The 27,177-nt window shown below is 40.7% G+C and overlaps 1 protein-coding gene across 2 annotated transcripts in view; it reads left to right on the top strand.

The window, feature by feature from the left end:
• Positions 1–27,177, top strand: part of samd10b (sterile alpha motif domain containing 10b) — a 58,234-nt gene that overhangs the window by 14,960 nt on the left and 16,097 nt on the right. Inside the window, exons 2-4 of one of the 2 annotated variants that reach the window (XM_025901587.1) lie at positions 14,877–14,942; positions 15,031–15,215; positions 26,943–27,111. In XM_025901587.1, the coding sequence (XP_025757372.1) occupies positions 14,877–14,942; positions 15,031–15,215; positions 26,943–27,111 (420 nt within the window). The remainder of the gene's footprint in view (positions 1–14,876; positions 14,943–15,030; positions 15,216–26,942; positions 27,112–27,177) is intronic. The other variant, XM_013274244.2, reaches the window with a different exon arrangement.

The raw sequence follows: 27,177 nt of genomic DNA, 5'->3' as shown, positions 1-27,177 counted from the left end.
ACAACATGTGTTAGTGCACCTCAATTTGACCTCTTACTGGAAACTTTACTCTTAGTTCTAACCAATGCCCTTTCCCTCTCTCTGGAATTCAACATGTGTCCTTCTCACTTGGATTCACTTCATCTAGGCAGCTCTCCCATTTCTTTTTATCTCTTGTTCCCAACTTTGATGCACTGATCTAATATTTGGGTTTGCCAGCTGTCCAATTCTAGCCCAAAAATCTAGACAGGATATCTGTGACTATGAGGCAATCCACTGGCACGATCTATTCAATTCAGTTCTGTGTTATTGTGTGTTTGCTTTGCCACAGAGCTGTAGCTAGCGGCAAAGCTAATGTAGAAAGGAGCTAATGGCAGACAGACAGACAGCAGTTTGGAGGAACATCACAAAGCTACACCAATATATTTATGGTAACATAATGTGTTGTTGTCAACACCGTTAAATATTTCACTTCAGCTGTCTGCTGTCAGCTCCACACCTGTGTGTGAGGAGCAAAAAGAAGGAATACTGTGACTGTAAATAACAGCAGTTTGCAGCCTAGAGAAACTCACTTAGATCCCAGATAAGACCAGTACAAATATACTGGACAAATAACATCACTACTAGGTCTGTTTTCATTTTCATTTCTCTTTAAAAAAATACCAAAAATTCTGTAAATTTATATTCCTAGATCTATTTACTGGTGTCATTTTATTTTACAAGGTAACAAAAGCTGTTTAAAATGAGTGTGATGTTTCTTTATTCACAGAGAATTATTCGCAGCCTCTTCCTCACAGTGGGAGACAGATAATTAATTTAAAAGTTATTGAACTCAGTATCAGCAGATACCCACAGCCATTATATCAGTATCAGACTGGACTAAGAAAAAGCTGGATCAGGCAATCCCTACTTTTGTAGACGCCATCAAGTCTTAGTCTAGAAAACTTTTTTTTTCTTTTTGTTTTTTTGTGTAATTTTTTTGTAATGCTATTCATTTTTTTTCATTTCATTTTTTTAAATTTTCATTTTAAAATGCCTGCACTTATACACGCTAGGCATAATTACAACCATAAATGGATATACACAATTTGAGAAAACAGCCATGGTTATAAAAGTGCAAAAATATCCGTGTTAGACTGCAGAGGCAAAGCAGGAGACAAGCAGGAGAGACATTTTCTCTCGGTGCCGAGATGGATCAATGAACTCATCACACACTAGGACAGCTGACTGTCAGCACACAATATCCTCAACACATTTCCATTTGTTTTGCAATTTTCGAGTAGGGCCATGCTTTAGCACTCTATTTTTGAATAGACGTGAGGGGTAATTTGACCTGCATATGCCTATCCACTCGATGTCATCCTCAGTCATGCCGGTTACCATGATTGCTGCAGATTCACTAAATTACTTTGAACTGAATAATTAAACTGAGCTTGCACTTCAGTAACTCACAGGCGATGTGGGTGTTTTCCATTATCACACTGTATAAATTAGTGTAACTTATAGCTGAAGTGGAATTCAGCTTAAGGGGCACAATGACTTTATTGGATGGAGCTTAAGTTTACACGACATTCATGTAACAAAAATTCTTCAGGACTATTTTTCTCAAAATATTTAATTCTGAGTTTGAATAAATTATTGTTCAAACAGTATAAATACTTTGTGGTTCTTGCTTTAGCTCAGTATGTGTAATCACAGTTATGTTGATTTGATGATTCTCTAGATGATAATCATGACTGTCAAAAGGTGGGTAAGCCACAGAAGATCATTGCTTCGAGAACTCAGGAAATTTCACGAGCAGCGGTCTGATGCTGGTGTCAGAACATCAAAGGCCACCACACACAGACGTCTTTGGAAAAGAGGCTACGGCTTACGCATTTTTAATGTCAAACTACACCCAAATGAAAGACAATATCTTACCTGGGCTAAGGAGTAAAAGAACTCGACTGTTGATCGCTGGTCCTCTTTACAGATAAAAGTAAATTTTGCATTACAATTGGAAATCAAGGTCGTAGAGAGACACAGAAGCCAAGGTTTTTGATGTACTGTGTGTACGTGCTGCAGTGTGCTGGTGTTGCTGCAGGGCTACGGTGTTTTATCAAGTCCAAAATAACATAGCTGTCTGGAGATTTTAGAGCACTTCATGCTTCTATGCGCTGGCAAGTTTTATGGTGATGCTGACTTCCTTTTCCAGCAGGTATTAGCGCCTGCCCATAGTGCCAAAACCAAATTGTTTGTTGATCATGTGTGGTTGATTGGTTAGCCAACTCGTTTGAACTAAACACCAGTGAGAATTTACTGTATGGGGTATTGTGAAGAGGAAGAGGAGACCAGCACACCTGATCAAACAGAGGAGCTTTTCTGAAGCTAGACATTTCTAAATAGTCAGTTCTTTATTGATGGAAATATTCGAGTAAAATGAGATGCTGGATTGGTGATTTTCATTAGTGTGATTGAAGTACTCTAGTAATATTCATATTTACCTTTCTATCTCACTTTTGCATGAAGTTAATTTACAGTCACTGAAGCTATACAGCACAAGGTTTTAATCTGATTAGTTTGTTTCAATACATGACAACAGTATGGCATTATTCAAAGGATGGTGCACAATTTGGTTTGCATAGTTTGTCAGGATACTATGGGTATATGTTTGAGTTGCCTGGCTGCTGCTCCAGTCCTTCCTGGTTTAATTAAAAGAGGAAGCTGAGGGCAGAGTTGGTTTAAGTGCAGAGGCCAACAAAAGGACGTAACCATCTGGTGACCACACAGGAGAATGGGGTTTCTTCTTGCAATGTGTTTAGCTATTGTCTCTGTGGGTTTTCCCTTTGATGTTTAAAATGGTTTATTCAGTTACTATATAAGTTGCTAAATATTCTTTGAGTAGAATTCTGTTTAGTTGACCTCTTTTATGGGCCTTCTTAGTCCTTAAAATAGCTTGTTTCCATTATTGTCTTTTTTGGGGTATAATAAAACCCTTTTTTGAAGATTACACCTGTGCCTGCACATTCTTGGCTGCTTGGTCCCTTAGTAATTAGTTATATGCCATGATCAACAAAGTTAAAAAAAGAGAATATTTCACTTTATGTTACTTCACTTGAATACAGAATAATTTACTATTTTGAATGAAATTGCAAAAACATGATACATTTTTCATGTTATTCTAGCTCTTTGAGATGCACTAGGACGAGGTGGATGTTATAAGTGAAACAAACCAAAGGAAAATGCATCAAAAGGAAAGTGCATAGTGCAGGATGTGTAGGCAGGCGAAGGCACCCTCATCTATGGGGCAGGTGAAACGAAAAGAATACTGAATACTAGGCAGATGTTGTGCATTACAGCCTGTACTTGGCTCGACACTGAGGCAATTCTGCAACACTAACAACACACAGAGCACGACAGCAGAGAATTTGGTTTCTTTTCAAGATATTATTACTATTGTAGCTGTGGATTTCAGCCCATTCAATTACACTGCCTCTCTATAAAATGCAATATAAATATTATCCATGTGCTTCTGTTTCTCAGTTTCAGGGAGGGTCACGGTAAATGAGGATTTTCATCACAGGCTCGATCCTTGACAGTTTTATTTCCTCCACCAATGCATATGTGATAATTGCAGTTTGAGAGTGTGTGTGTGTGTGTGTGTGTGTGTGTGTGTGTATGTGTGTGTTTATTTGTCAGCAAGACTACATAGAACCCCTAATCCAAATGCCATAAAACAGGGACTGTTTATTATGCGTTATAATACACAGTCTGAAAATTGAAGAGCAACTCCACAACTTTGCTTTCATTTTTACTTTGGACCTTTTAGAGCTGCTAGTAGGAGATGGAGAGAGACATTTCCATCTACTGCCAATCTCTAGACATGACACTGATGTCAATTCATTCCTAGAAAGGAAACAAAGAGAATACATGCAATTTCGAACTGCTGAACAATGCCCATAAGGAGAAGGGAAGGCAAGAAATGAAATAGGTACAGAATGTGTGTTTTGGAGTAAAGGATTAAGAGGAGAAGAAGTAGAAAGGTACCCCGGGGATCTTTGGCCCCGGCAAGAAACTCCTGCTGAGACTTTATTAGTATTGGTGTGTGTATTTTTCAGCATGTGTACATAGAGGTGGTGCAGAGATTTGATTCCTTTCCCCTTTTTTATTCCAAACTACCCGCTTTGTATCAGCTGCTGCGGAAACCATGTGAGTGAGCAAGAACAAGTGTGTGTGTGTGTGTGTGTGTGTGTGTGTGTGTGTGTGTGTGTGTGTGTGTGTGTGTGTGTGTGTAGAGGAGCAGTAATTGGCATGTCCACCTGACTGAAAGGCCTGGGCGAAGTGGCAGTGCCGGAGTGGAGCTGATAACATGGCAATTAGGCTGTGAGAGACAGACCCCCAATCAGCTCAACATGGTACAGAGACTTACAAAGACATGTGGGACTACAAGGACCGACAGAGACCGGAGAATGGGCGAGTGCCCCCAGGTGTGAGCTAATTTGTCATGCTGCTATACTGAAATCAAGCAAGTTCTGCGAGGGCCTCTGCCAAGCGATCCGTACTGGATGGCGCAGGCAGACAGCTCACATTCACGCAGAAGACACCTGCTGCGGCTGCTGACGAAAACCTTGGTTTTGTTGCGTCTTTTTAAAGCTCAAACGGTACACTTTAAAAGGATGAAGAAAGCGGGCAAAGGTTTACATGCTCTGTGTCTCACTACTAAGGCACAGATGAAAAAAGAGCAGAGTAATTTCATGGCTGTGTCTGATTGTTTTTGCTAGTGGTTCTGCTGCAATTCTCCACTCACCTGCCTTAGAGGTATTACCTGAGCCTCTTTGTGTGGCCCCATGTTGGAGCCTTTGCATTCTCTACCAACCTTTCTTCCTTCTTTCTTTCTTTCTTTCTTTCTCTTTCTCTCTCTCTTTGTTCTCGTTTCCCTCCCCTCCAGGAAAGATTAGAAGAAGCCTCCTGGATCGCATCACATGAGCATTGCAACAAACTTTTAAAACTTCAAAGCGCTGAGTTATATTTCAGTTGGCAGACAGAAGTGTTAACACTATCACCACCTCTACTGCTGAGTTTCTAATCATTCATGCTGCTTGCAAACTAACTCCCTGTCTGGAGCCTTCAGTCTTGACCCGTCTATCTCAGCTCCAGATTCATTGGCACATTTTCCTTTTCGCCTCACTGTGCTCTTTTGTCTTTCTCTGTTTACCTCTTAGCTTCTGCAGAGCATTAACTTTTATCTCTTTTTTTCCCCCACACCAGCTCTCCACTCTTTTGATAAGCCGACTCCCCCCTCCTCTTTATCATCTTTTATGCCCTCATCCTGGTGTCTTTGTGTGGATTCAGGGATGGTGTAGAGCAGATTATCAACTAATGCTCACAATGGTCATTTATTCACCTCTTTGTTTGCAAATCCTCTGGTGTTCAATAACCTTTGTGTTTATTTATGCAGAATAGTGTGTGTGTGAGTGGGTGTGTGTGTATGTGTGCTTGTACATTGTGTGCTATCGACTGGTTATTATGGCCACGCTATGCTCTGATGTTTCCTCTCTAATATGTGGCGAAGGCTTCGTGAGCGCTGACATACATAAGCAAAAGCGGGGTTTGTGTGACAGTAAAGCTTTAAGGACAGTCAATAACATATTGAGTACTGAACCCAGACCACAGTGTGAGTGCACTGCATTGATTTACAGACCACATGACAATCACAAATAAGTGCGGCTCATGCTCACCACTGTAAGCCACTGTGTGTGTGGCAGCTTGTGCACAGACTCCCTTGTATCACTCCAGGAGCTTTTAACCCTTGCGGATGATCGCCACGTCCGTATGGAGTTATTGTCTAATAGTATAAAGAGGCGATTTCTCTATGATCAGCAGACAAAGTTTGGCGAATCCCTGCCGGACGGCCTTTCAGGCTATCACTGAAGGTATGTGTGAACTGGGAACTACTACCATACTGCATTTTGCTTTTTCAAATTGCTTCTTTAATTTCAATTTAGAGGAAAAAACAAAACAATAATAACGAGAAAACCTATTAGTCTCATTGCTTGAACCACTTTAGAGTTCATTAGCACACCATCTGGCTTATAGCTCTTGGTTCCAGTGATAGGCTTAAACTGCTCTTTAAATGAAAAGATAATATTTTGACATTGAAATGAATGCTGCCATTGTTTTGCGATAACCTGTTAAATGACTAATTTCCTGCTGGCTTTATCGAGGACATGGTTGTAAGTTGAGGAGGAAATTGAGTTTTTCAGTGCTTTGATATTTTGCACCCAAGCATCCGTTAATCCACTCACTGAGGATGTTTTGCCACTCAGGAGAACAGCTGTAAACAAACACTGCATGTTTAAGAAGCCAATTTTGTTCTTAGCAGAGAAGTTATGTCATTTCATTTCCATCATTATTTTGGATTATTTCCTGTGGCGTTCAGAGGTGGACGGCACGTTTGACGAACGGTCTCTCTCTCTGAAACATCTGAAAAAGCAAACTCTAAACCTGGAATTAAATCAGCAAAGTGTACAGTTCTGGATGGTTTATGTTTGAGTTATAATATTATAACATCTGCCTGGGGATACCACTGCCACTGTCATGAGTATTTGAAAATGTATACCACGCTTTGCTCGGTCTGAGCACTTCATGTAAATTTTCATGCCTTGTCTAATTTCCCTTGATTAATTTCTGAGTCCTAATGAGGCTAATTTGATTACATTTGTCAAAGCCTTTCACACATTGTGAATGATAACAGTTGAGTAGTTATGAATAGGCAGATTGATCTGTGTTACCTCTGTAGTTCTCTACAGCTTGTTAAATAATATTTCACAAACATGTACATAAACACTGATACTGGTTGCTGTGTGACACTTGAGGCTTCAACGGAAAATCACTGATTCCTTGTAATGATTACTCTATGGATTTTTTTTTATGTAAGTGGATGCCTACTGCAGACTGTCAATGTGTCATACAGTAAACGGTACATATACATAGAGCATACAGGTGAAGTAGATCTACAATGTCTTTATTTTCAGTATTTGAAATATTCACATGGTAATGTGATTTCAGTTGCTGGGTCGTGTCCTCACATGCCAGCCAGGTCTCTGTCAGCCAGTTCTGACCAATCCACACTCACACAAGCTTGATGAAGTAGATTCACAGAATGTGATAATGCTGTATACTATTAATATCACACCCTTTTGTTACTTGCTGGGTCCATCTGGCATTTGGTGCAGAGCAGTTAATGTACACTGAGTTTTTCACTGAAAATTGCTAATGACTCAGAGGATAATTTTCTGTAGTTAATTACTACAACCAACCCGTTTTGCATTCTTACCTTCATATTTCATGTGGTTTGCTACAGTCTTACTGTAGTTGCCTTTATATTAGGATCTTTTCCCTTTTATAGTGTAAAGGGAACTACATATGGTCAAATAAAGAGGTCAGGCCAGGATTCAAACTGTTTCTTATTCTTGGGTTAAGTTTATTTTTCAACTCTTGGATTTGTACGACGTCAGAGAGAGTGGATATGCTGTAGGGCCACAGCGTGGTGACCAGCTACAGGTTTGCAGAAAGGTCCAGTATCAGATAAATGAGGATTAATTTTAAAGTGATACAAAGCGACTGTACCACGGCAGAGTCAAGTGTAAAAATATGGGGCTTGAAATGAGACCCATACAACAAGCCCTCTTACCTCAACGACATAATACGTCATAATGACTCTCAAAACAATAATAAAGGTGTGTTTACAGAAACAACACATGAGTGTTTCCACATTTGAAGGTGGAGGCAGTGATGATGGCACAGCTTACAAAGATGTTTAACCAGGAACAACTAAGAGACCTGAGTTTGCAACATTGTGAAAACAGTGACTGCATAAGAATTAAAGATTCAAAATAGGCAGTTTGATGATTTTAACTACATTTCTATATACACAGAAAACAAATTCATGCACATTTGTGTTGAGTGTTGAGCTAATTTTGATGATACTCAGAATCCTTGTTTTCAGGCTGCTGTTTTTTGCTCCTTTTATCACTTTGCAATGAAAAGTACGGGTATCAGAATAGTTATGCATTGCCAAAGTCAAGTTTTAAGTTTCATTTCAGGGTTTAGTTACTATAAAATTGTTTATAACAAAGCATCTTGTCTGTTCCCTGGTTTGCTCAGCCCTGATCACGCCTCAAATTCTATTATTCAAGCTCATCTCCTCCCCCTTGTCCTTCCTCATCCTCCCTCTGCCTCTGACATTCACTCTGGATTATTGATTGTCAGTGAGATCTAATCTGTCCTCCCATGTCATCATACAGGAGCTTGGCTGTGAAGGGGAGAAAACAATAGACATGCATGATCTCCACAAACTCATCTTCTTAGCAGTTCACACCTTCATTCTTCCTCCCCCTTCGTTTCCTGGTGCAATTAATTTTAATGCTCTTCTCTAAAGCTTAATTTTCTATCTATTCTCTTTCTTTTGTGAATTGCCATTTCACCTAGTTCCCTGACGTTCTGTTTCTCCCTTTACTCTGGGTTACTTTTCGTCATCCACTTAAGAGAGCATGACCGTGTCAGACCCTTATATCCTGTCTGCTCTTCCTAGTAGTCCTTCTTTTTCTTCCTCTTGTGTGAAACATGTAGGAAGTTCCTTTGAACAGGAGTGGATATGACAGGCAGTGACCTCGATTGGAGGAGTTAGGTGGTCTGTGTCTGTGCCTGTTTTATCTAAAGTGATCTGTAATTGTATGTTCTCTGAAACAGTGATGGATAATCAATAGTTCTGTCTGTCTCTGTGAGAGTGTGGTGGTGGCTAGAGTTAGAGAATAAAAGTCATTTTGTCCTTAATGCGGGACCTTTCCAGAGCTTTTTTTTCTCTCTCACACCACTGCTTGCAAAGAGGAGACCAAGGCTGGCCTGGCATTTCCTATACCAGCTTTTGTTATTCTCTGTTAGGTGCTCTCAGGGTAGTGCAAGCTCTCACTGGCAAAATCATAACAGAAATGCCAACTCCACCTGCGTTCTTGGCTGCACTGTGCACTGTAAGCCATAACTGCCCTGCAGTTTGAATCCAGAATCCAGCCTCATATATACAGCCTCTCTGCAGCTTGACTCAGATCCTCTGGCTTAAACAAATACAGACAGGGGATTGTACAGATGTGTGAATATATGAGTATGCATCCTGGCATTGTGAGTCCCATTAATGTATGTATGAGTATGCTGGCATTTACTAACACCCACAATCAGACACACAGATTAAGTTGGCATTTCTCTCGTCTGTGCCCTGATGAGAGTTGATGACGGGCCTCGGAGCCTGTGTCATGGATGTCCATTGTTTACTACCATTTCTCTGTTTGCGTGTTCCCCTGACACTGATCGCTTGTGAAAAGTAAACCTCAGCCCCAGCCTCTGTGACAATGTCTCATGTCAGAGTGGATAATAGACTGCAGTGCATCATGGGAAAAACCCTGGGGTCCTGGGTTTTATATTTATTTTTAAAGCTGCGACCAGATTCTTCTCCCCCCCCCCTGCTCGTTCAAATGGAGTAATTTCATGGCTCATTCCTGGGGTTAAAACTGGGTCTGGTGGAATGGATGAGATGTAAATAGCCCCATGCTTTACCTCTAACATGCTATAGGACCAGCAAATTGGGATCATCGGTAAACGTGTTGGCAGCATTGGTCTGCTGAATGCTGTATTTAGGAGTCCAAGTTTAATGTGTTATACAGGCATGAAATCACTGTGTGATAGAGTTTCACCCGCTTGAAGATTACAGAGAAATGAGGGTAACTGTGATTCTTTTTTCTTTCCTCTTTTATATAAAACTTGGACTGCAAATAGAAATTTTATCTTAGAGTTGACTAAAAGGTGTTTGGTGGGGAGGTACTCGATGCCAATATCATGCTGCTCAAATACACTGTGGCACCCTCTCTGTGATGCCTGAAATAAGGTGGATAACCGGATCGCTTGCCTCATCTTCCATGCATAAGGATGAAGCAAACACACATTCAGATGCATCTTAAAGTTGAAGCCAAGGTTATGCAGAAATCAAACTTCAACAAAAAGCCCACACAGCAAAAGAGTCCACATGGACTAATTTAGATGCTCTTTTTTAGAGTCAAATGAGCAATGTTCGGTGACGCCATGTTAATCTACTGAGGGATTTGGCTTGGAACGACCTTCCTGGGTGCCATACCTAACAGCTTAATTACCTTTTCAAAAGGAAATACCTCTGAGGGTTAGCAGCCACTCTGCACAGCAGATATGCTGCTCTGTCAAGAGGAGGTGATATGAGGTTACACTTCACTGGGCTGAGTCATATTGACCTACCTGTCCTCTACACACACACACACACAACAGACGCATACACCTGTCCGACACTTTGCCCTTGATTTTGGCACCTTCACTATACACATACCTTTTTTCTCAGTATGTGAAGCTGGAGGTACAGACTTAAATTACACTCCATCACGGTGTATCTTCTTTTTCAGCTACCCGCAAGACACATATCTTGCTTTTGTCTTTCCATTCTGCCTCCCACCATCCACCCTCCATCATTAGTTGTCTTCTCAACACTCCCTCGGCTGGAAGTGAAAAAAAGTCACCAGCAAGGGCAGCGAGAGATAATGCAACACCAGATAGTGACAAATAGGACAGTGGAGATAGTGCGGTTGTCGAGCCAGATCAAATTCAAGCTGAGACAGACAAGTAAAGGTGACTGATAACACCTTTTTTTTTAATGGTAAGGGTGGTAATCACCCCAGATCATAAAGATCTGAAGGGCTTTAACACAGATAGATGATAGTGCACGTGCATGGTCTTAAAGCTTTGCGTCCCTAAATGCAAGCAGCAGAGGGATATGCTGCAATGTCATTTCAAAAGCGATGTCAGTTGAAAGGTATGGATATTTAATCATCTTTGCCTGATCTTAAATTCTCTGCAGTATCCTGTCCCAGGAGGGAGAGCCTACTAAGTCCATTAAACCACAGAATAAGCAGTTTGTCTTCATTTGTACGTAACGGAAGTGGTGAGGCCTGGCAATGTGGCAAAGGTGGGATTTCAGTGGAAGAGGGAAGTCATGATACTGTTAAAAGTGATGTCTGTAAAGTGAAAGGTCTACATCTTATACCTTGAAAGCTTGCTCTTTAACAGCATGTGAAATTAAGTTGTTCTGTGGTCTATTAATGTGTCTCCCTGCCTTCTTCTGGAGCTCTTTCACCTTTATAAAGTTTGATCGGTTTGCATGAATCTGATGCTAATTTGCAGCTTGGCTCTCCCGCCTCACTTTGTTTTCTGTCTTGCTCTTGCTTGTGCACTTTCTCTTGTCTCTTTTTGTGAGATTGGCAGGTCTTTAGGGTTGTGAGGCACTTAGCTTCCCATGTTTCTTCCTCCTGTCTCCTCCCCCTCAGTCTGACTGGCAGTAATTACATCAGGTTTGGGCCTAGTTTTTCCTGACAACCCCAAAGAGCTGACAACCAGAAAGCTGAAAGAGAGTGAGTGAGAAAAAGAAAGATGGGAAACAAGGAAGATACTGCTTAAGAAGACACAAAAGTGGCAGCATACAGAAATGGGGAAAGCAGGAGTGAAGTGCAAGACAAGAGTGCAGAGGGAGAAAACCGTACACGAAGGGAGAGAAGCAGAAAAGGCTACACATCAGTGATTCCTGACAGGTCTTTCTTCTTCTTTTTCATCTCTACCCCCTTTTCTTAGTCTTCTCATCATGGCTGTGTGAATTCTGTATTCACCACTGCTCACTTGGACCGACGTGTGGGATGAAAAAAGTGTCCCCTCCCCTCCCGATTCTGCTGAGCTGCAACCAGCTGTTTCCCACCATTTTCAGCTGTCATACAGCAGGTCTCAGCAGGCCTTTATTTAATTCTAATATGGAAATGGAAAGATTGTTATCCTTTGTTAGTTAATGAACTTCCTTTCGTTCTTTCAAGATGACCAAGTGTCAAAAGTCCCTTTAAGACAGACAAAAATGTAGAAAATTGGTAGACTGATAGATGAACACATCAGAAAGATCAGATTCAGCCCAGTTCAGTTTCTCCCTTCTCTCTTTGGAGGAATGAGGAAAAGAATTTAAGAATTCATTCACAGAAGATAGAATTTTTGTTGTTGTTCCCGCAAAGCATGTGCTGATGTTGTTCTCTTGTAAAGAGACTTTCAGATCAATAAGTAATGAATACAACATTTATTATTCCACATTCCACTTTTACTTCTATCATCAGCAAGTCTGTCTCCATCTCACTAACGGTTTTTACATTTTACATTTTTACAAGTATAAGTGCTTGTCCACCACTACTGTCTCCAGTTGAATAGCCATCACCAGTTGTGTCTGTATCTGGAAGTCCCGCAAGACCCTAGCTTGGTCATTCTTAACAACCCTATGGGTGTGTGCCACTTTGACCTTTTGTGGACTTGCAGGCCATACTCGGCACAGATGTTCCTGTATACTATGTCAGTCACTTGATTATTGTGTTCCATGCATGCCCTGCCTCCTAGCATCTTGCACATTGCTGTTATGTGCTGGATTGTCTCAGGGACATTTTTATACAGCCTGCACCTGGGGTTGTGTTTGGTGCCTCTATCGATCTTGTGCTTAGAGCTTATACTTGTGCTGCAGCCACTTCTTCCATCTGCCGGTGGTATGTACAGTGCAGGGACCTGTCTTTCCATGATGGGTCCTGTTGTTGCTCCTATTCTTTCTCAGGTATGTACTAAGCATGTGATCACTTGTGGCCATCTTTCTAATGTACTCATGGATGTTCGTTGTCTCATCCTGGACAGTGGATCTGACACACGCTAGTCCTCGGCCTCCATCCTTCCACTTGGTTTATAGTTACAGATTGCTGCATTTGTGGTGAAACTCTTGATGTAGGTGGCTTCTATCGCCTCCTTTGGCCAGCTGATTATCCCAGCAGGGTATCTGATGAGTGGTAGGATTTAGGTATTAATTGCCCAGATCTTGTCCTTCCCATTCAGCTGATTCTTCAGGACTTGCCTTATTCCCCGCAGGTATTTGGTGGTTGCAGCAAAGATGTGGTCTCTTTTCAAGTGGTTCACATTTTTCTGTGGGATTCTCAGGTACTTGTATCTGTCCTTGATGTCTGCAGTGTTGCCTTTTGGTAGTGCATTCCCCTCAGTTCAGACTACTTTCCCTCTCTTAGTTACGATCCAGCTACACTTCTCCAGTCCAAACGACATTTTGATGTCGTTGCTGATCCTAGTCCTAGAATTTATATTGTTTTTAACTTATAACATACATGATGTTATCCATGTAGAGGAGGTGGCTAATGTTTACGCCATTCTGTATTCGGTGCCTGTAGCCAGTCTTGTTGATGATCTGGCTAAGGGTGTTTTTAGGCCTTTTGCTGAACAGTTGTGACAGAACATCCTGGTATATCTCGCATTTGATGGTGACTTGTTCAAAAGACCATGTTGATCTTGTATAATTATAGACATTTTAGGATCCATGTGAGGCATTGAGTCATTGGCTTTCTTCTAGTCTATCCAAGCATCAAATTCTGACTCTACCGCCCAAATGTTGCAGCAGAAATTGAGACTCACCTGACCAGACAAGATTTATTCTATTGTTATTCAATTTTGGTGAGCGTGTGTAAATTATAGCCTGTTTCCTTTTCTTAGCTGACAGGAATGGACACATACCAGTAGACCATCTGCTTCAGAGTTTGACATATGCATTCTCTGATGCTCTTCTGCATACCCTGGTAGTAACAAGTGGTTATTTGAGTTACTGTTGCCTAGCTGTCAGCTCAGTCTGACCATTCTCCCCTGACCTCTGGCATCAACAAGGCATTTTCACTCAGAGACCTGCAGCTCACTGGATATCTTCTTTTTTATGACCAGTCATTGTAAACTCTAGAGATGGGGGGGGGGAATCCCAGTAGATCAGCAGTATGTCAAATGCTCAGACCAGACCATCTGTTACAAACAATTATGTCACGTTAAAAGTCCCTTAAATCACCTTTTCTTCCCCATTCTGACACTGCCTAAATGCACCGAGCTGCAACCATGTTACTGTCTGATTTGATGTTTGCATTCATGAGAACTTGAATAAGTGTACCACAAAGTGGAAATTAAGCAAATCTTACTCGGCTGGCAAAGAGCTTGTGGTCAAAACTTAAATATTGTTTCATTTTTGTTTGGACCAAAACAATCCAGAATGAGTGTATAAATGATTTACAGAATATTAGTTGTCGGTGGTTGCATGTTTACAAGGTTTCCCATTTACCCCTAATAAGCAGGTTTCTTATCTATCACATTTTTTAATAATTACAGCAAAATGACTATGTTAACCAGTTAACTGTCATCAATTCTCTTTCTGTTTACACACCCTCTTGACCTTTTTACCCCTCTACCGCCTCCTGCCGCCTAGCCTCTTATTATTTGCATTACATCACATTAAATCAATGCTTAGGTAAACTGAGCAATGACTGCGTGTCGACGCTTTGAAATAAATCCATGGCTACAGATGACTAACCACAGTAAAATAGCTCATTCAACTTGATGTGAACTGTAGAAGATGCCCTTTGGCCTTCACAGAACTATACTCTGACCCCGCACTGACAACTTGTCTGCTTCAGTGTCTCATAGCAAGCGTTTAGTCTTGACAGGGAACAGGGGTAAAGATAGAAAAATAAAAATAAATAAAATATTCATGAAGTAGGATTTAAATAATCAAGGACTAATCTGAAAGAGAGACACAGTTCCAGAAATCATGCAGTGCCTCTGTGAATATGCACTCAGCATAATTGGAGATCACACTGTAGTTGCACTGCTGCCCACCACCATCACCAAAACAGCCATCTGTTTGTAGCTGTACTAGAATCAGTACACAAAGCATGTAATCTGGGGTGAATGCTTCCTGTTAAGCTCCTAGAGGATTATCAATCATTTATTTTTGTTAGGTTTGGATGTTCTTGTTTCTCAGTCCATGGACCTTATGAAAACCCCTTTCGTAAAGAAAATACAAAGTGAGTGCTTATCAGTATCTATTATTTCCTCCTCTGCTTGTTTCGTTCTGTTTCATTTGCTGGTTCTTCTTCTTTGCTCTCTTGTCAGCGGCGTCCAGCTTCAGTTTTTGCCGTGCCTCCCTGGAGCACACGGTGTCTGCTGAGGAGCTGAGTTACCAGCTGCCGCGTCACGCCGGAGGCAGCAACCTGACCTGGCACGACGGCCGTGGCCAGAAGACAGCACACACACGCACCGTCAAACTATTGCAGCAGCCCGGCACAGAGGGCATCCAGGTATGAAGATGTCCACACATACAAACATACAAAGGCTGTGCGGAGGAGTGTTTTCAGTGCATGTGAACTCCGAAGTGTTTTATCCTATAAATTTTTTTTTTTTTGATTTTTCAGAAGCAAAAAAACCAGTGGGCAATTTATCATCTTAGAAAAACAAATTTAAGATTCCCCCCCTACGTCAACACACTTTGCAGTACCCTTAGGGTCAGCACAGTCAGTCAGTTATAGTTTACTCTTGTCAGTTCAGTTTAATGACATTTTTATACAGAAATTTAAAGCTTCTCTTTCTTTGGATATAAAATAGCAAATCCTCAGTCACACAGGCCTTGAGACAAGTTAACGACCAGCAGTCACTGTTCACAAGGAAACGCCTGAGTGGCTCTTAGTGGTTGCTGTAGGTAACTGGTTGACAGTTGTGACTGGTTGCAAAAAGAGTGCTGTACCGAGAGCTCTCTTGCGATTGCTTTGCTCACAGTTGTATGTGGTTTGAACGAAAGATGCTGAATTGTCTGCAAATACTCACCATTTTACTGTGAGCGAGTGAAGCATGAGAAAGGGCGACACACTCTGGAAATAGGGAATGTTTGCTTTCAAAGCAAAAGTTGTGCCTTACCACTGCAACCAATACATTTCAAGTGAAACTTTTACTTCCAGACTGCATCAGATTTTTCAATCTTTCATCGTTGCTTGATGAGTAGTTTGCTGGTGTTTGCGGCCAAGTTGATGTCTGCCATGCTAGCTACAGGCGACCCTAGCAACCTGCTAGCAACCAAAGCAATTGCAAGGATGTTTTGATGTAGCACCATATACCCTTGTGCACTCAATTTTGCGCTGGCTAAGAACTGTCACCACTCTCCAATCTGACACAGAATGCACTTACATGCAGGTCTCTGATATACTTGTATGAAGAGGGATTTGACAATCAAATTCACAGCAACTGCCAGCAACCACTCACAACCACTGGCCACGAGGAAAAATGTGTGTTCTCCAACCAGTGGTTGCTACATGATCACTAACCAGTCTCTAGACCTGTGTGATTGAGGCATTTAAACATAAAGCATTCTTACTACTTTATGTATACTATACTGTAGCCAACTGTGGTCCATTTTTGCTGTAACTAATGTTACATGTCACTTGCATGGTGTTATTTTACATTACATTATAATGAAATGTTTTAGTAAAATTATTTGGAAAAATATTTTTTCTTTGCATATAATTTTGTTGTAATTTGGAAGTAAAGGATATGTCACAAAAATGTATGTAATTTCAAAACAGTGTCTAAGCTCATACAGAAGAGTGCGGTGCAGCGAACCTATCCAGATACACAACGTATCATAAGACAAGATAAAGGAATGTGCACAAGCAATGGGGCTTCACCTAAAGCACTCTAGTCTAGGGGGAGAGAGGAAGACTAATTGTTTAATTTTGTACATAATGTTGGCTCGCCTCATCTTAGACTGTGGTGGATACCACCAGAGAAAAACTTATATAATATAGGAGTGGTGTGAGAACTGCCTTCTGATGTAACTATGCTTGTACAGTCCAAGCAAGCACATACTGCACAGGAAATAAACTCCCAGGAGCATGCAGTTTATAGTGACCTAAATGTCTCAGATCATGTTTTTTTTTCAGCCCCCCCTTTTTTTATGCTCAGCAAAGCTTTAGCGGAACTGACTGGTATAAAAACTACATATTGAAGTTGTTTCACTGCTGATTGATGGATGCAGAACGTGTGTCTGGCGGCTCTTAGCAGTATCATTTAAGCACAGCAACCGGAGCATCGTTTTCTTTCACACATCACTTTGTGCAAAATGAAATCCCATCTGTCCAGCACCAGAGACAGTCTAAACAAAGAGAGAGAAAAAAATCTATTTTAAGGCTTTCTGTCTGTGTTTACCCAAAACCAGCACATGACACAACAGCTCCTGTCCTTTCTCCTACTCCTCAAATGAAAGAGACCAGATAGGCCAGCGGAGGACATTTGCTCTGTCTCACAACGAGTTTGAAGAAAATTTGCAACCTTGAGGCCTTAAGATGTACATGTGCACGACAAAATTTGTTCAATAATTCATAAAACAGTGCCCCCTCAGCTATAACGGCTATAAAGGGCCTAATGAAAGACGAGTGGGAAGCTGTTTCCATGTGATTACACAGACACCGGATAATTAAACCTCCTCTATACCATGAGAAGCAAGGCTTATCATTTCCTTGTGGCAACAAGCCTCTTAATGCATTATTCAACAAATGGGAGAGCCGTCCAGCTCTGTCTGATACGTGTGTGTGTGTGAGAATGAGTGCCTACACATTCGGAAAATGTTTCAGAGTCCATTCGTACATCTATATATTTAAGCACTGGTGTATATTGGTGTGTTTTTACTGTCGATTGTTTTCTATGTATCCAGTTCTCTCAGGATGATTAGATTATGCTCCATTACACTGGTTGTGCACACATCAGCTGTAATGAGGAAGCCAGTTAAGTGAAACACAGCTTGTCTTCTGTATAAGGTGGGACCTGGGGAATTTTCTTGATCTGTTTAACAAAGCTTATATAACACATTATGCACTGCTATCCAAACACTCAGTCGGTGGAGACAGAAAATAGTGACAGCAGAGTGGGAGGACAGAAATCTTTGATATTTATTGGTGTTCATGCATGCACAAAATAGGCCATTATTACAAAAGATGCCCTCAGCATTAAAATATTTTCAATACAAACATATAGCAAAAATGTAAATTTTGAAAAACATTTTTACCACTGCACACTATATTCCAGATTTTTTTTTAAAAATTTTATTAAAATGAAAGCAAAGGAAAGACACCAAGAAATGATTATTAAAAAGGTTGCAAAGGGTAGACAACTGCACCGAAAACAGCTCAATTTATATTGTAAACAAGTGAGATATTGTCTGCACACAGTAGCAGCTGGCTCAACAGGAGTCAGCAAAAGTATATGTTGAAACAGAGGTTATATACTCCTTTTCCTTATTAAGCTTAGGCTTACAGAGATCAGTCTTCAGACTGGATTTTCCAAATAATTAGTTATTGCGTAGTTGACGCACCTTCTGTGCCATCCCTGAATTGGCTGTTTAGATAGACAGATGGGGTGAAGGGAGGGGTTTGTGGGTGGCTCATTTTGCTGTCTGACTCACAGCTTGTGGGTGAACCTTTAGATGAGACTGGGGAATAGGTGGAATAAAATGAATGCAATCTGGGAAGGTATAGAAGCCACTGTGTCTCCTTTCTCTAAAGCAGGACCAAGTGAGTTACTGGAAATGAGGCTTTTATTGACGCTATGCTAGGTGGGCAAATAAAAAAAAACCCACTTAGTGAAAATGTTACCTCTATCCTTATTGAAGACAGTGGCTGACCTTCTGAGCTGATACAAAAGAGTATGTTCCCTATTCTCACATATATAATAGTGTGAACTATTGCACCAAAACCACCAATGTCTGTTGTTTCATATGTTTCTGTATTACGCACTCACTTCTATCATGTATAAACATGTATGAGACTGCTTAGATTATCATGGTCTTCTGTAATAAGTTAAGGCACATGCAAACTACTTGTACAAAGTGTATCATAGGCTCCTTTTAAAGTGCTAGGTTTTTAGACAGGATAATGGCATGGTTCTACAGATTCCAAAGTTGGTCTGTCAGTCAGTTCACAGCTTGATCCAGATGGATTTCCATGAAACTTTTTTCAGATATTCATGGTCTAAGGGTATGAATCCTGATGAGGTTTGTGAAATATCGATATTCCGGTGAACCACAGCTGTACTTTCTTTTCAGTGGTAATTAGTTCATGTCACTGTGGTAACAGAGTAAGCCAGGATGAAAGACATGGCAATCAATTTGCCATCCTATCACCAGCATGTTAGTATTTTCATTGGGAGTTTCATCCATCTATCTATTAAGTCCACTAAAGCTCATCTCTTCCTATATGGAAACACTGTGGCGTTCCCAAGCCAACAAAGAAACATGTTCTGGGCATGCCAGAGGATCTCCTCCCAGTTGGACATGATTAAAACAGCTCACCTGGGAGGTGGGCAGAAGGCATTCTGGACAGATGCCTGAACCTAAATTGGCTTCTTTCAGTGTGAAGGAGGATCATCTCTGCTCTGAGCACCTTCTGAGCACCTGCTGTACCGGCAAAGGAGACGCTAGGCACTCTTAAGAGGAACCTAATCTCTGCTGCTTGTAATTGAAGTCTTATACTTTCGGTCACTACCCACAGCATGTGGCTATGGATGAGGGCAGGGATGTAGATCAGCCAGTAAACCAGACCACATTGTGAGTTTCCCCATGTAAAGCATAACTTTGGAGCCCGTCGGGTACACTGGCGTAGTGCTGATGGTCAAGGCTAGTGGTTCACACCGAAACACACAGAGATAAGTACGAGTGGCTTTGCATCGAGGCAGAAATACTGTAGTCTACATTGTCTTTGTCCTGCCACTCGGTGATGTGTTGCCCTGCCTAAGACACATGTTTGACTCATGCTAAATAGAAAGCTTTGTGAAAATCCCATCTGGCTCTTTGTCCACCCACTGAGAGACTGTTCATATTTGCATGAGTGCAAGCCATTTACGCACTCAGTGTCCTGAGGACAACCAAAGGCAGTTTCACAAAGCTGACAGAGGTTGACAGTTCGCACACTCACACAAAGTTACTTGCACAGGAACAATCAAGTAGACACTCACAAAAGCTTCTGAAACATTTTCAGAATCACAGTGACACACTCAAACACACAAATGCACAGAGCTAGACATAGCAGTGGGAGACACGGGGGTGCTAAATGATGCAACAGAAACTGCTCTGGAAAGGGGATGGGGTTCACTGTTACTAAGAGGAGAAGAATGAAAGATAAGAAGTGTGAAGAGACATGAAGGAATCAGGGATAGGATCTGTCAGGGTCTTTGGGATTGGAAAGAGAGAATAAATATGCAATTATATGATTATATTACAGCAAGTTTTAGATTTGTATAGTAGATGGAAGAGAAACAGAGCTGTTCGGTCAGAGGGGAGAGCATACAGGACAGAGGTTGAGTGTTTGCTGTCCAGCGATGAGATAAAGTGACGGTAGGAAATGCTGCAGAGCAGAGAGGGGCAGCAGGTGATATATTTATAGTATGCATGTCATGTACAGATTATACAGTACATGACATGCATCCTATAAAAAGTCGATTCACTCATTCACTTACACCCACCTCCAGAGTTTTACTGCTAATTGGCGTACCGTCATTGATCAATCTCAGGCAGGGTCTGGCTGCGCAGAGACACAGGCAGTGATCGGAAGAGAGGCGTTATCGGTCACAAAGAGTGATTTTTAAGGATTCCCCACGCTCCCTTGACTTTAAGCTAATCCCCCGATTCGGCTTCACAGAGAGGCAGGGCATGCACATACGCGCACGGATACTTGCAAACCCACGCACACCAAAACCCAGGGACTAATATGGACAAAAAGTAGCTCAGTGCACAGAAGTCAAAGCAGAAAAAAGATAGAAGGGAGTGAACATGTGAGAAGGAGGGGGAAGGGAGGGTGGATAAAATTTGTGAGAAGCAAGTAGAAGGGGGGAGATCAGAGACATGATAGAACAAAGTACGCTGGGAGGACAAATGCTGTGCGAGGATACAAACAGAATGATCAATAGAGAAATGGAGAGAGAAAGTCAGAGTATGGGGTGGGTAACAAAAAATTATGCAAAAAATGATGAACAGATAGAGACAGAACTTGTGTTGCTGAATATATTAATGCACCTAATAGCATACTCAGTTATTAGAATTTATTATGTGCCCTTGCGGCAGTTTCTGAAAGATGAAGTCATAAAAATAAATTATAGATTAAAAGAACAGTAGTACATTTTAGGCTACTAAGACAGTTACATTAAAAGGCTGATACAACTTGAAAAAAAGGTGAACACATCCCATATTTGGATGAACAACATTTCTTTGAAACAACGGCTGTTTGTTAAAAGCAATGATCTGAAACAAGTGATGCATTAAATTTACACTTTGTTTCATAATTCAAGCAAATCTTAAAGAACAGATGAGTTAAATGGAAGAAACTGAGGGCACTCTTATATTTGTTATACTTTCAAATTCATAAAATTTACATCAGATCCCAGGTGCCAATGATTAGAGATTCTCTTGGGAGTCATCATATCAATATGTAAACAGAATTCCTATGAGTCTGGTAAGGAATGTTCAAATTATTCAGTAGTTAATTAACATACAAGACTTCAAATAACTATCCAAGATTGGTCACCCAGGAAACTTTGTCCCAAGAGCAAAACATGTCCAATTTTCATAGCAAGATCTGAGCCTGATTAGCGCTGTTTCCTCACAGGAAGAAGGTTCTGGTGTGAATCTACCAGCAGGCTTGGCTCCTCCCCTACGCTGAGTCTGTGTGGAGTCTGCTTTCCCTGTGCATTCTCTCCGGGTATCCCAGCCTCCTCCCACAGTTCAAACATATGCTTGTTAGACTAATTGGTGATTCTAAATTGGCCGTAGGTGTGAATGGTTGTCTGTCTCACTGTGTTAGCCCTTTCCAACTTGCACCCCCTGCATGACAGCCAGGATAAGCTCCGGCCCCACTGCAATCCTGATTTGGATAAGTGGAGGAAAAGGTATAAATCTGCCACTAGACATAGCTTTTGTTGTCAAAGTACAGGTGTCTAACAAAGAGACGGCACAAATTTGATCTGCATGGACACTGTGCCAGGAAAAAGTTTGTGTGTTAAAAAACCCCATTAGAGCAACACTAAATACTAACAATAAACAAGTTCACCAAAGACTTGCTCGAACAGAAGCAATGGAGGGTTATGTAATGATTCAGTGAAAAAAGGGCAAAGTCTGAATCCCAATGATATGTTATAGAGGGATTTTAAATGCACAGTACATGCAAGATATCTGAAGTAGTTTTGCATGAAAGAATGGTCGGAAGTTTAAATAAATGCCATGGACAAGTAGCCGTCTGCGCAGTTCTTAGTTTTTCCTCAGAGGGAAGCCACATGTATTAATTTGTTTTTTTAATGGATGAGGTGTTTCAAAAATCCATTTTTTTCTGGGTGCTGTAAAAAAGAGAACCAAATATGTCCAAAAAAGTCACGAGACAACTGTTTTACTGTTTCACATGGTCTGTAGCTATACATCTGTTAGCTGGGTTTACCACACTTAGGGATTTAAATACTCTTCTTGCTAACTGCAGTGTATGATTGCATTTACAGTATAATATTTTCCGCCTTTCTGTCTCTTTCTTCCTCCTCTCCATCCTGAATTTCTCCTTACACTTCCGCTCTATATACAGCCTCCACTTTGCATATGCCTCCTCGCCAACTCCAGCTCCCTGTCTCCCCCCTCCTCTTCTATATGTAACAAATGAGGGACCTCCTCCAGCTGGACAGAAGTAGGTCTCGGGAGGAGGAGGGAGGTCGTAAAAGGGGGGAACGGGGACGAGAGAGAACTGGCCAGAGGAGATACAGTCTGGATGGCCAACAAACAGAGCGAGAAGAGCAAGGGAGGAAAAGGAGAGCAAGCAGGGATGATGGGAGCGATCATTCCATTTCCCTTCTGTCTGGCTCCTTGATAATGAAGGCCATTACTCATAAGCATTGCACTCTCCTGGCTCACGGTCTTCTCTTTCTTTTCATCATTTTATTTTCCTCTTTGTTCACCCTCTCCATCTGCCTATCATCTGTCCTTGCATCTATGCCTTTCGCTGCCAGTTTCAGTACCTATAATGAACAGTTAAATAAATGTCAACAAATGTGAGTCATGAAATATTCAATAACTAATTATTACAGCTGAGGCATTTATAAGCAAACAGAGACCTGTATCTGTTTCCCAGATTTGTTATTGTGCAAAACGATCCTTCATTGCAACTTAAGGGCTTATGATTTCATCTCTAATGTGCCAGCACTCCTGTGGCTTAGCTAATCATTATTACAGATGGTGGGGTCATCCTTTCTGGGAACGTGGATATTCTAGTTATTAAAATGTATATTATCATATTTAATAAATATGAACTCATCAAGATTTTTGCTGTTGAAATGAAAATGGTGTAATAAGCTGTTAGACTCAGAAACCACAGTGCTATTTGTATTACCTTTACCCATTTAGCATCTCTTTATTAATGTAGTACTCTTTATGTAGGCTACGTTAAAGCCCTGTTAGTAAAGAATAGTGTTGCATTTTGAAATTTGATCCAGAATTCATGTGGCTGTGGCATCTGTAGTCCAAGAGTTAGAGTAAGTTGTCTATTACTAAGAAGGGTGGTGGTTCGAACCCATTCTCCACCTGTCCCAAAGCATCCTTAAGAAAGACACTGAAACTAGAGTGTGAGTGTTTGAATGCTAGGTTAAAAGTGCTTACCATAGAAAAAAGGCACTTGTGTGAATGGGTGAATGAGTCTTTTTGTACTAAGAAAGCACTTTGAGTGTTGCATAAAGACTTGGATAAGGGAAATAACGGAAATTTCAACCAGTCTACAGTTACATTACTTTAATGTCACTAATTAGCATGTGTAAAAAGGTACACATCTTTGGTCTTTACTGAGTTTATTTGTTATGCTGTGTCTTTACAATACGCAACATCTAAGAAAAAAGGGGAACAGGAGTTAATAATTCTTTGAACTTGTAACAAGTGGCTTTTGAACTTCCCTCAAAAATCAAACCCCTCGCTTTTTGTGAAGACTATCAGCCCTCCAGGTCACGTGATTATGTCCTTTTTTCATCCTGAGAGAGCAAATCGTAGACCACTGACTTAATCTTGGCAAACAATCTATTGGTCTTGTTAAATTCACAGGAGTGATTGATAGTCCAAGCATTCGCATCCCCCAGCGACTTCGATATTTACTCAACTATGTCAACACAAGATAGTAAAAAATGATAGACTACTTCTGCGGGGATTTCCGCTGCAGCTTTTACTCTCTTTTGGCCACACTCAATCGTCTACAAGAGAGGCTATTTCTACACGTCTCCTAACTTTATCTCAATTAATGATTGGGTCGGAGTTGTAAATTTAGGTTATTAAAATGGCTTTGGCGCTCCACTGAGTCAGAGTTGAAGTATGTGTGTGATTAGGAAACAACCAAACACACTGGAGCGGAGAAATTGAGTTGTTTTCAATTAAGGCCTACAAAGCAGAACGCACTTAGCTAGTGGACCAGCCAGAAGTTGATAGGCCTCGTTGGTGTTTAAATTGATTGAAGGAAATCTCATTACAGCGGCTGGCGAAGATGTAAATTTAGTAAGTTGTGGACAAACTCGTGTGTGTCACCTTTTTTGTGCGCGAAGGCATTCTGTGAGTTGCTCTTCGTATCATTAATAAGAAAGGGGTGGGGAAAACATTAGATATGAAGCTACAAGAGCGAGCGAGTGTAAGTTGCATTTGTGCGTGTGACATTTCAGCATACATAATCCCATTTAATACGGTCAGTTATGGAGTGGAACATTTGGCAGCACTTCTGTGTTTTTCTGTTGAAAATCAGCCAGAGCTTTTGTCATAGAGTTGGCTCAGACAGAGCATGAATGAATGGATTAGATATGAGAGTAAGTCACACAACAGAGAGAGAGAGAGTTGATGGGACGAGGAAACGGTTGGGTTTTTTTGCTTGTGAGAACTGGCTGTGACTTTATTAATGTTCCTATTAATTCCCCGCACATGGCAATGGCCTATGAAAAAAAAATTATATATATATATGTATATACTTTCTGACAACTACAAGGATCATAGGAAGGTGTGTGAAGAAGAAGAGGAAAAAAATGGAGAATGAAACAAAACGAGACATGCTTTCATGTAACTGAAAGACAACGTTGACAGAATCATATTAATGCTGCACTGACTGTATAATGAAGCGCTGCTGTCAGGGAAAATTACCTTTGGAAAAAGATCCTACCAGTCACAAAAAGACACATCAACACCCATAGAAAATGGGGAATGTAATTACTCTATCAATATGTGTTGCTGACAGATGGTTAAAATGCCACATTGTACAAAATTAGAATAATAAAATCTGTTTGAAGCTATGTGCCAACAGCACATTTAGATGGATGGATGGATGGATGGATATATTTATTGATTTCACAAGGGAAATTATTAAATATCTAAATTTCAGTCGAGGTGAGGTTTATTTATCCAGAAGAGCATCTGCTTACCCTTCTATGCCTGCAAGCTTTTAAACTGCTGATTTTTCTTTTGCCATTTGCGCTCATGTGGACTTGATTTGTTTCGTACAATACTAAGTCATAACCCTGCTAAATTTTAAATGAGGTGCATTTTTTTTTTGGCTTGCATGAGAGAAGTATCACTGCAGGCTAAATAATAATGTATGGACACTTAATAAGCTTCTTTCCATTACATGATTTTATTTGCACTCGCTGGGTGGTTTACTACCAGAACTGATTTTGTAGCAGTTGTTGGCATTAGAATGCGTCATCCCAGCTGAGTTCACATTAATGAGAACATCGTGCATGCTGCATATTTAAGTAAGCTAGAGCAATTACAGAGTGTTTATTTGAAAAAGCAATAAAAAAAAAACAATGTTTAAAATTGCATAATATAGTAACTCAACAAATTAAAGTGCAAACATAGACTCACTGGTGTTGTCTTACTGTCTGCTCACATACATGTGTGAAAGTCTCAAGCCACAGCTGGTTTTTAAATATTTTGCTGGGAAAATGGAAAATTGGTGCAGCAATTTACATATAAACATAGGAAATGCAGCATATTTTTGCACAATTCAACTGAGCTGTGTTTTACAGATGGCTGTAGATGCTCACTGTTAAATGGCTCTTCTGATATTGTTCATACAATATGAACTACAAACTAGAAATTTTGATTTGTCACACTATAAGCTATTGTCGCTGATTTTTGTGTAATTTCACATACCCCAGCCTTTTCTCCCTGTTTCCCTTCCCTTCACTCTTCCGCTGAGACTGAGGCTTCAGTGAAAAGTAGATGGATCAGCTGAAGGGCCAGATGTGTCCTGTGTCAGATCTTTAAAGGATTGTTTTCCTATTTCTTAAGGACATGACTGTCAGATACTGCTCATCTGCTGTAGTTTTTTTTAGGCCTGCCACTTATTCTTTTGTCCTCCAGCTGTTCAGTTTTAAGGACACACTGCACATCATGTAGATTCATAGATTCAATTAAAGAAATAGAAACAAATTTTATGTTTGGCTGTCTGGTTTCTATATACATAACACTGGTCCATCCCTGGATTTTGTTGTGTTTTTGTGCTTGAATGATTCATAGGTTAGTGTTAAGTGTCATGCTGAAGAGTGATGTAGTGAGGACCTAAAGGCAAAGACGGAAAGAGAGAGACCACAAACAAAAAGCGAACTGTTTAGGTAGACTGGTAACTTCATACCAATCTGAAACAAGAAAATAAAACAAACAACCGACATAAATAGAAATTATGAGGAAAAAATTACAAAACACAAAATGCAAGATTCACAAAATAAATACCAAATCACAGGCAAAAACCTCATGTTCATGGCAGCTTAACATACAAACACAAATAACATTCCTCTAAAAATGGTCAAGCGCAAGGACTTGACTGAAAACGGGTGAAAAAGCAGCCAATGTACATACAGTAGGCAAACTTGGAAAAAGCTTCAGAAATCCTGAGAACTACTTCTCAAAACCAGCAAAGTATAAAGAAAGCCAAGACTTTTGCACAATATTGTACATTATGCACATAATGACAAACTGCTTCCTGTGTGTTCTTCAGTTACGTCCGGGTGAAGCATTCACTGTGTACCACACCAGTCCTACGCTGTCCAGTCTGTCCAAACCAGTGGTGCTGTGGACTCAGCAGGATGTCTGCAAGTGGCTTAAAAAACACTGTCCACACAACTACCTGACCTATGTAGAGGCCTTCTCCCACCACGCCATCACAGGTACAGTGCACAACATGTGAATATGTAGCATCAGTTGTTACGGAAACTATGCTGACTTTGATTGTT

This window comes from Oreochromis niloticus, linkage group LG20, assembly GCF_001858045.2.
Source record: "Oreochromis niloticus isolate F11D_XX linkage group LG20, O_niloticus_UMD_NMBU, whole genome shotgun sequence".
In the NCBI taxonomy this organism is placed as follows: Eukaryota; Metazoa; Chordata; class Actinopteri; order Cichliformes; family Cichlidae; genus Oreochromis; species Oreochromis niloticus.
This window is presented reverse-complemented; position numbering and strand designations above follow the sequence as displayed.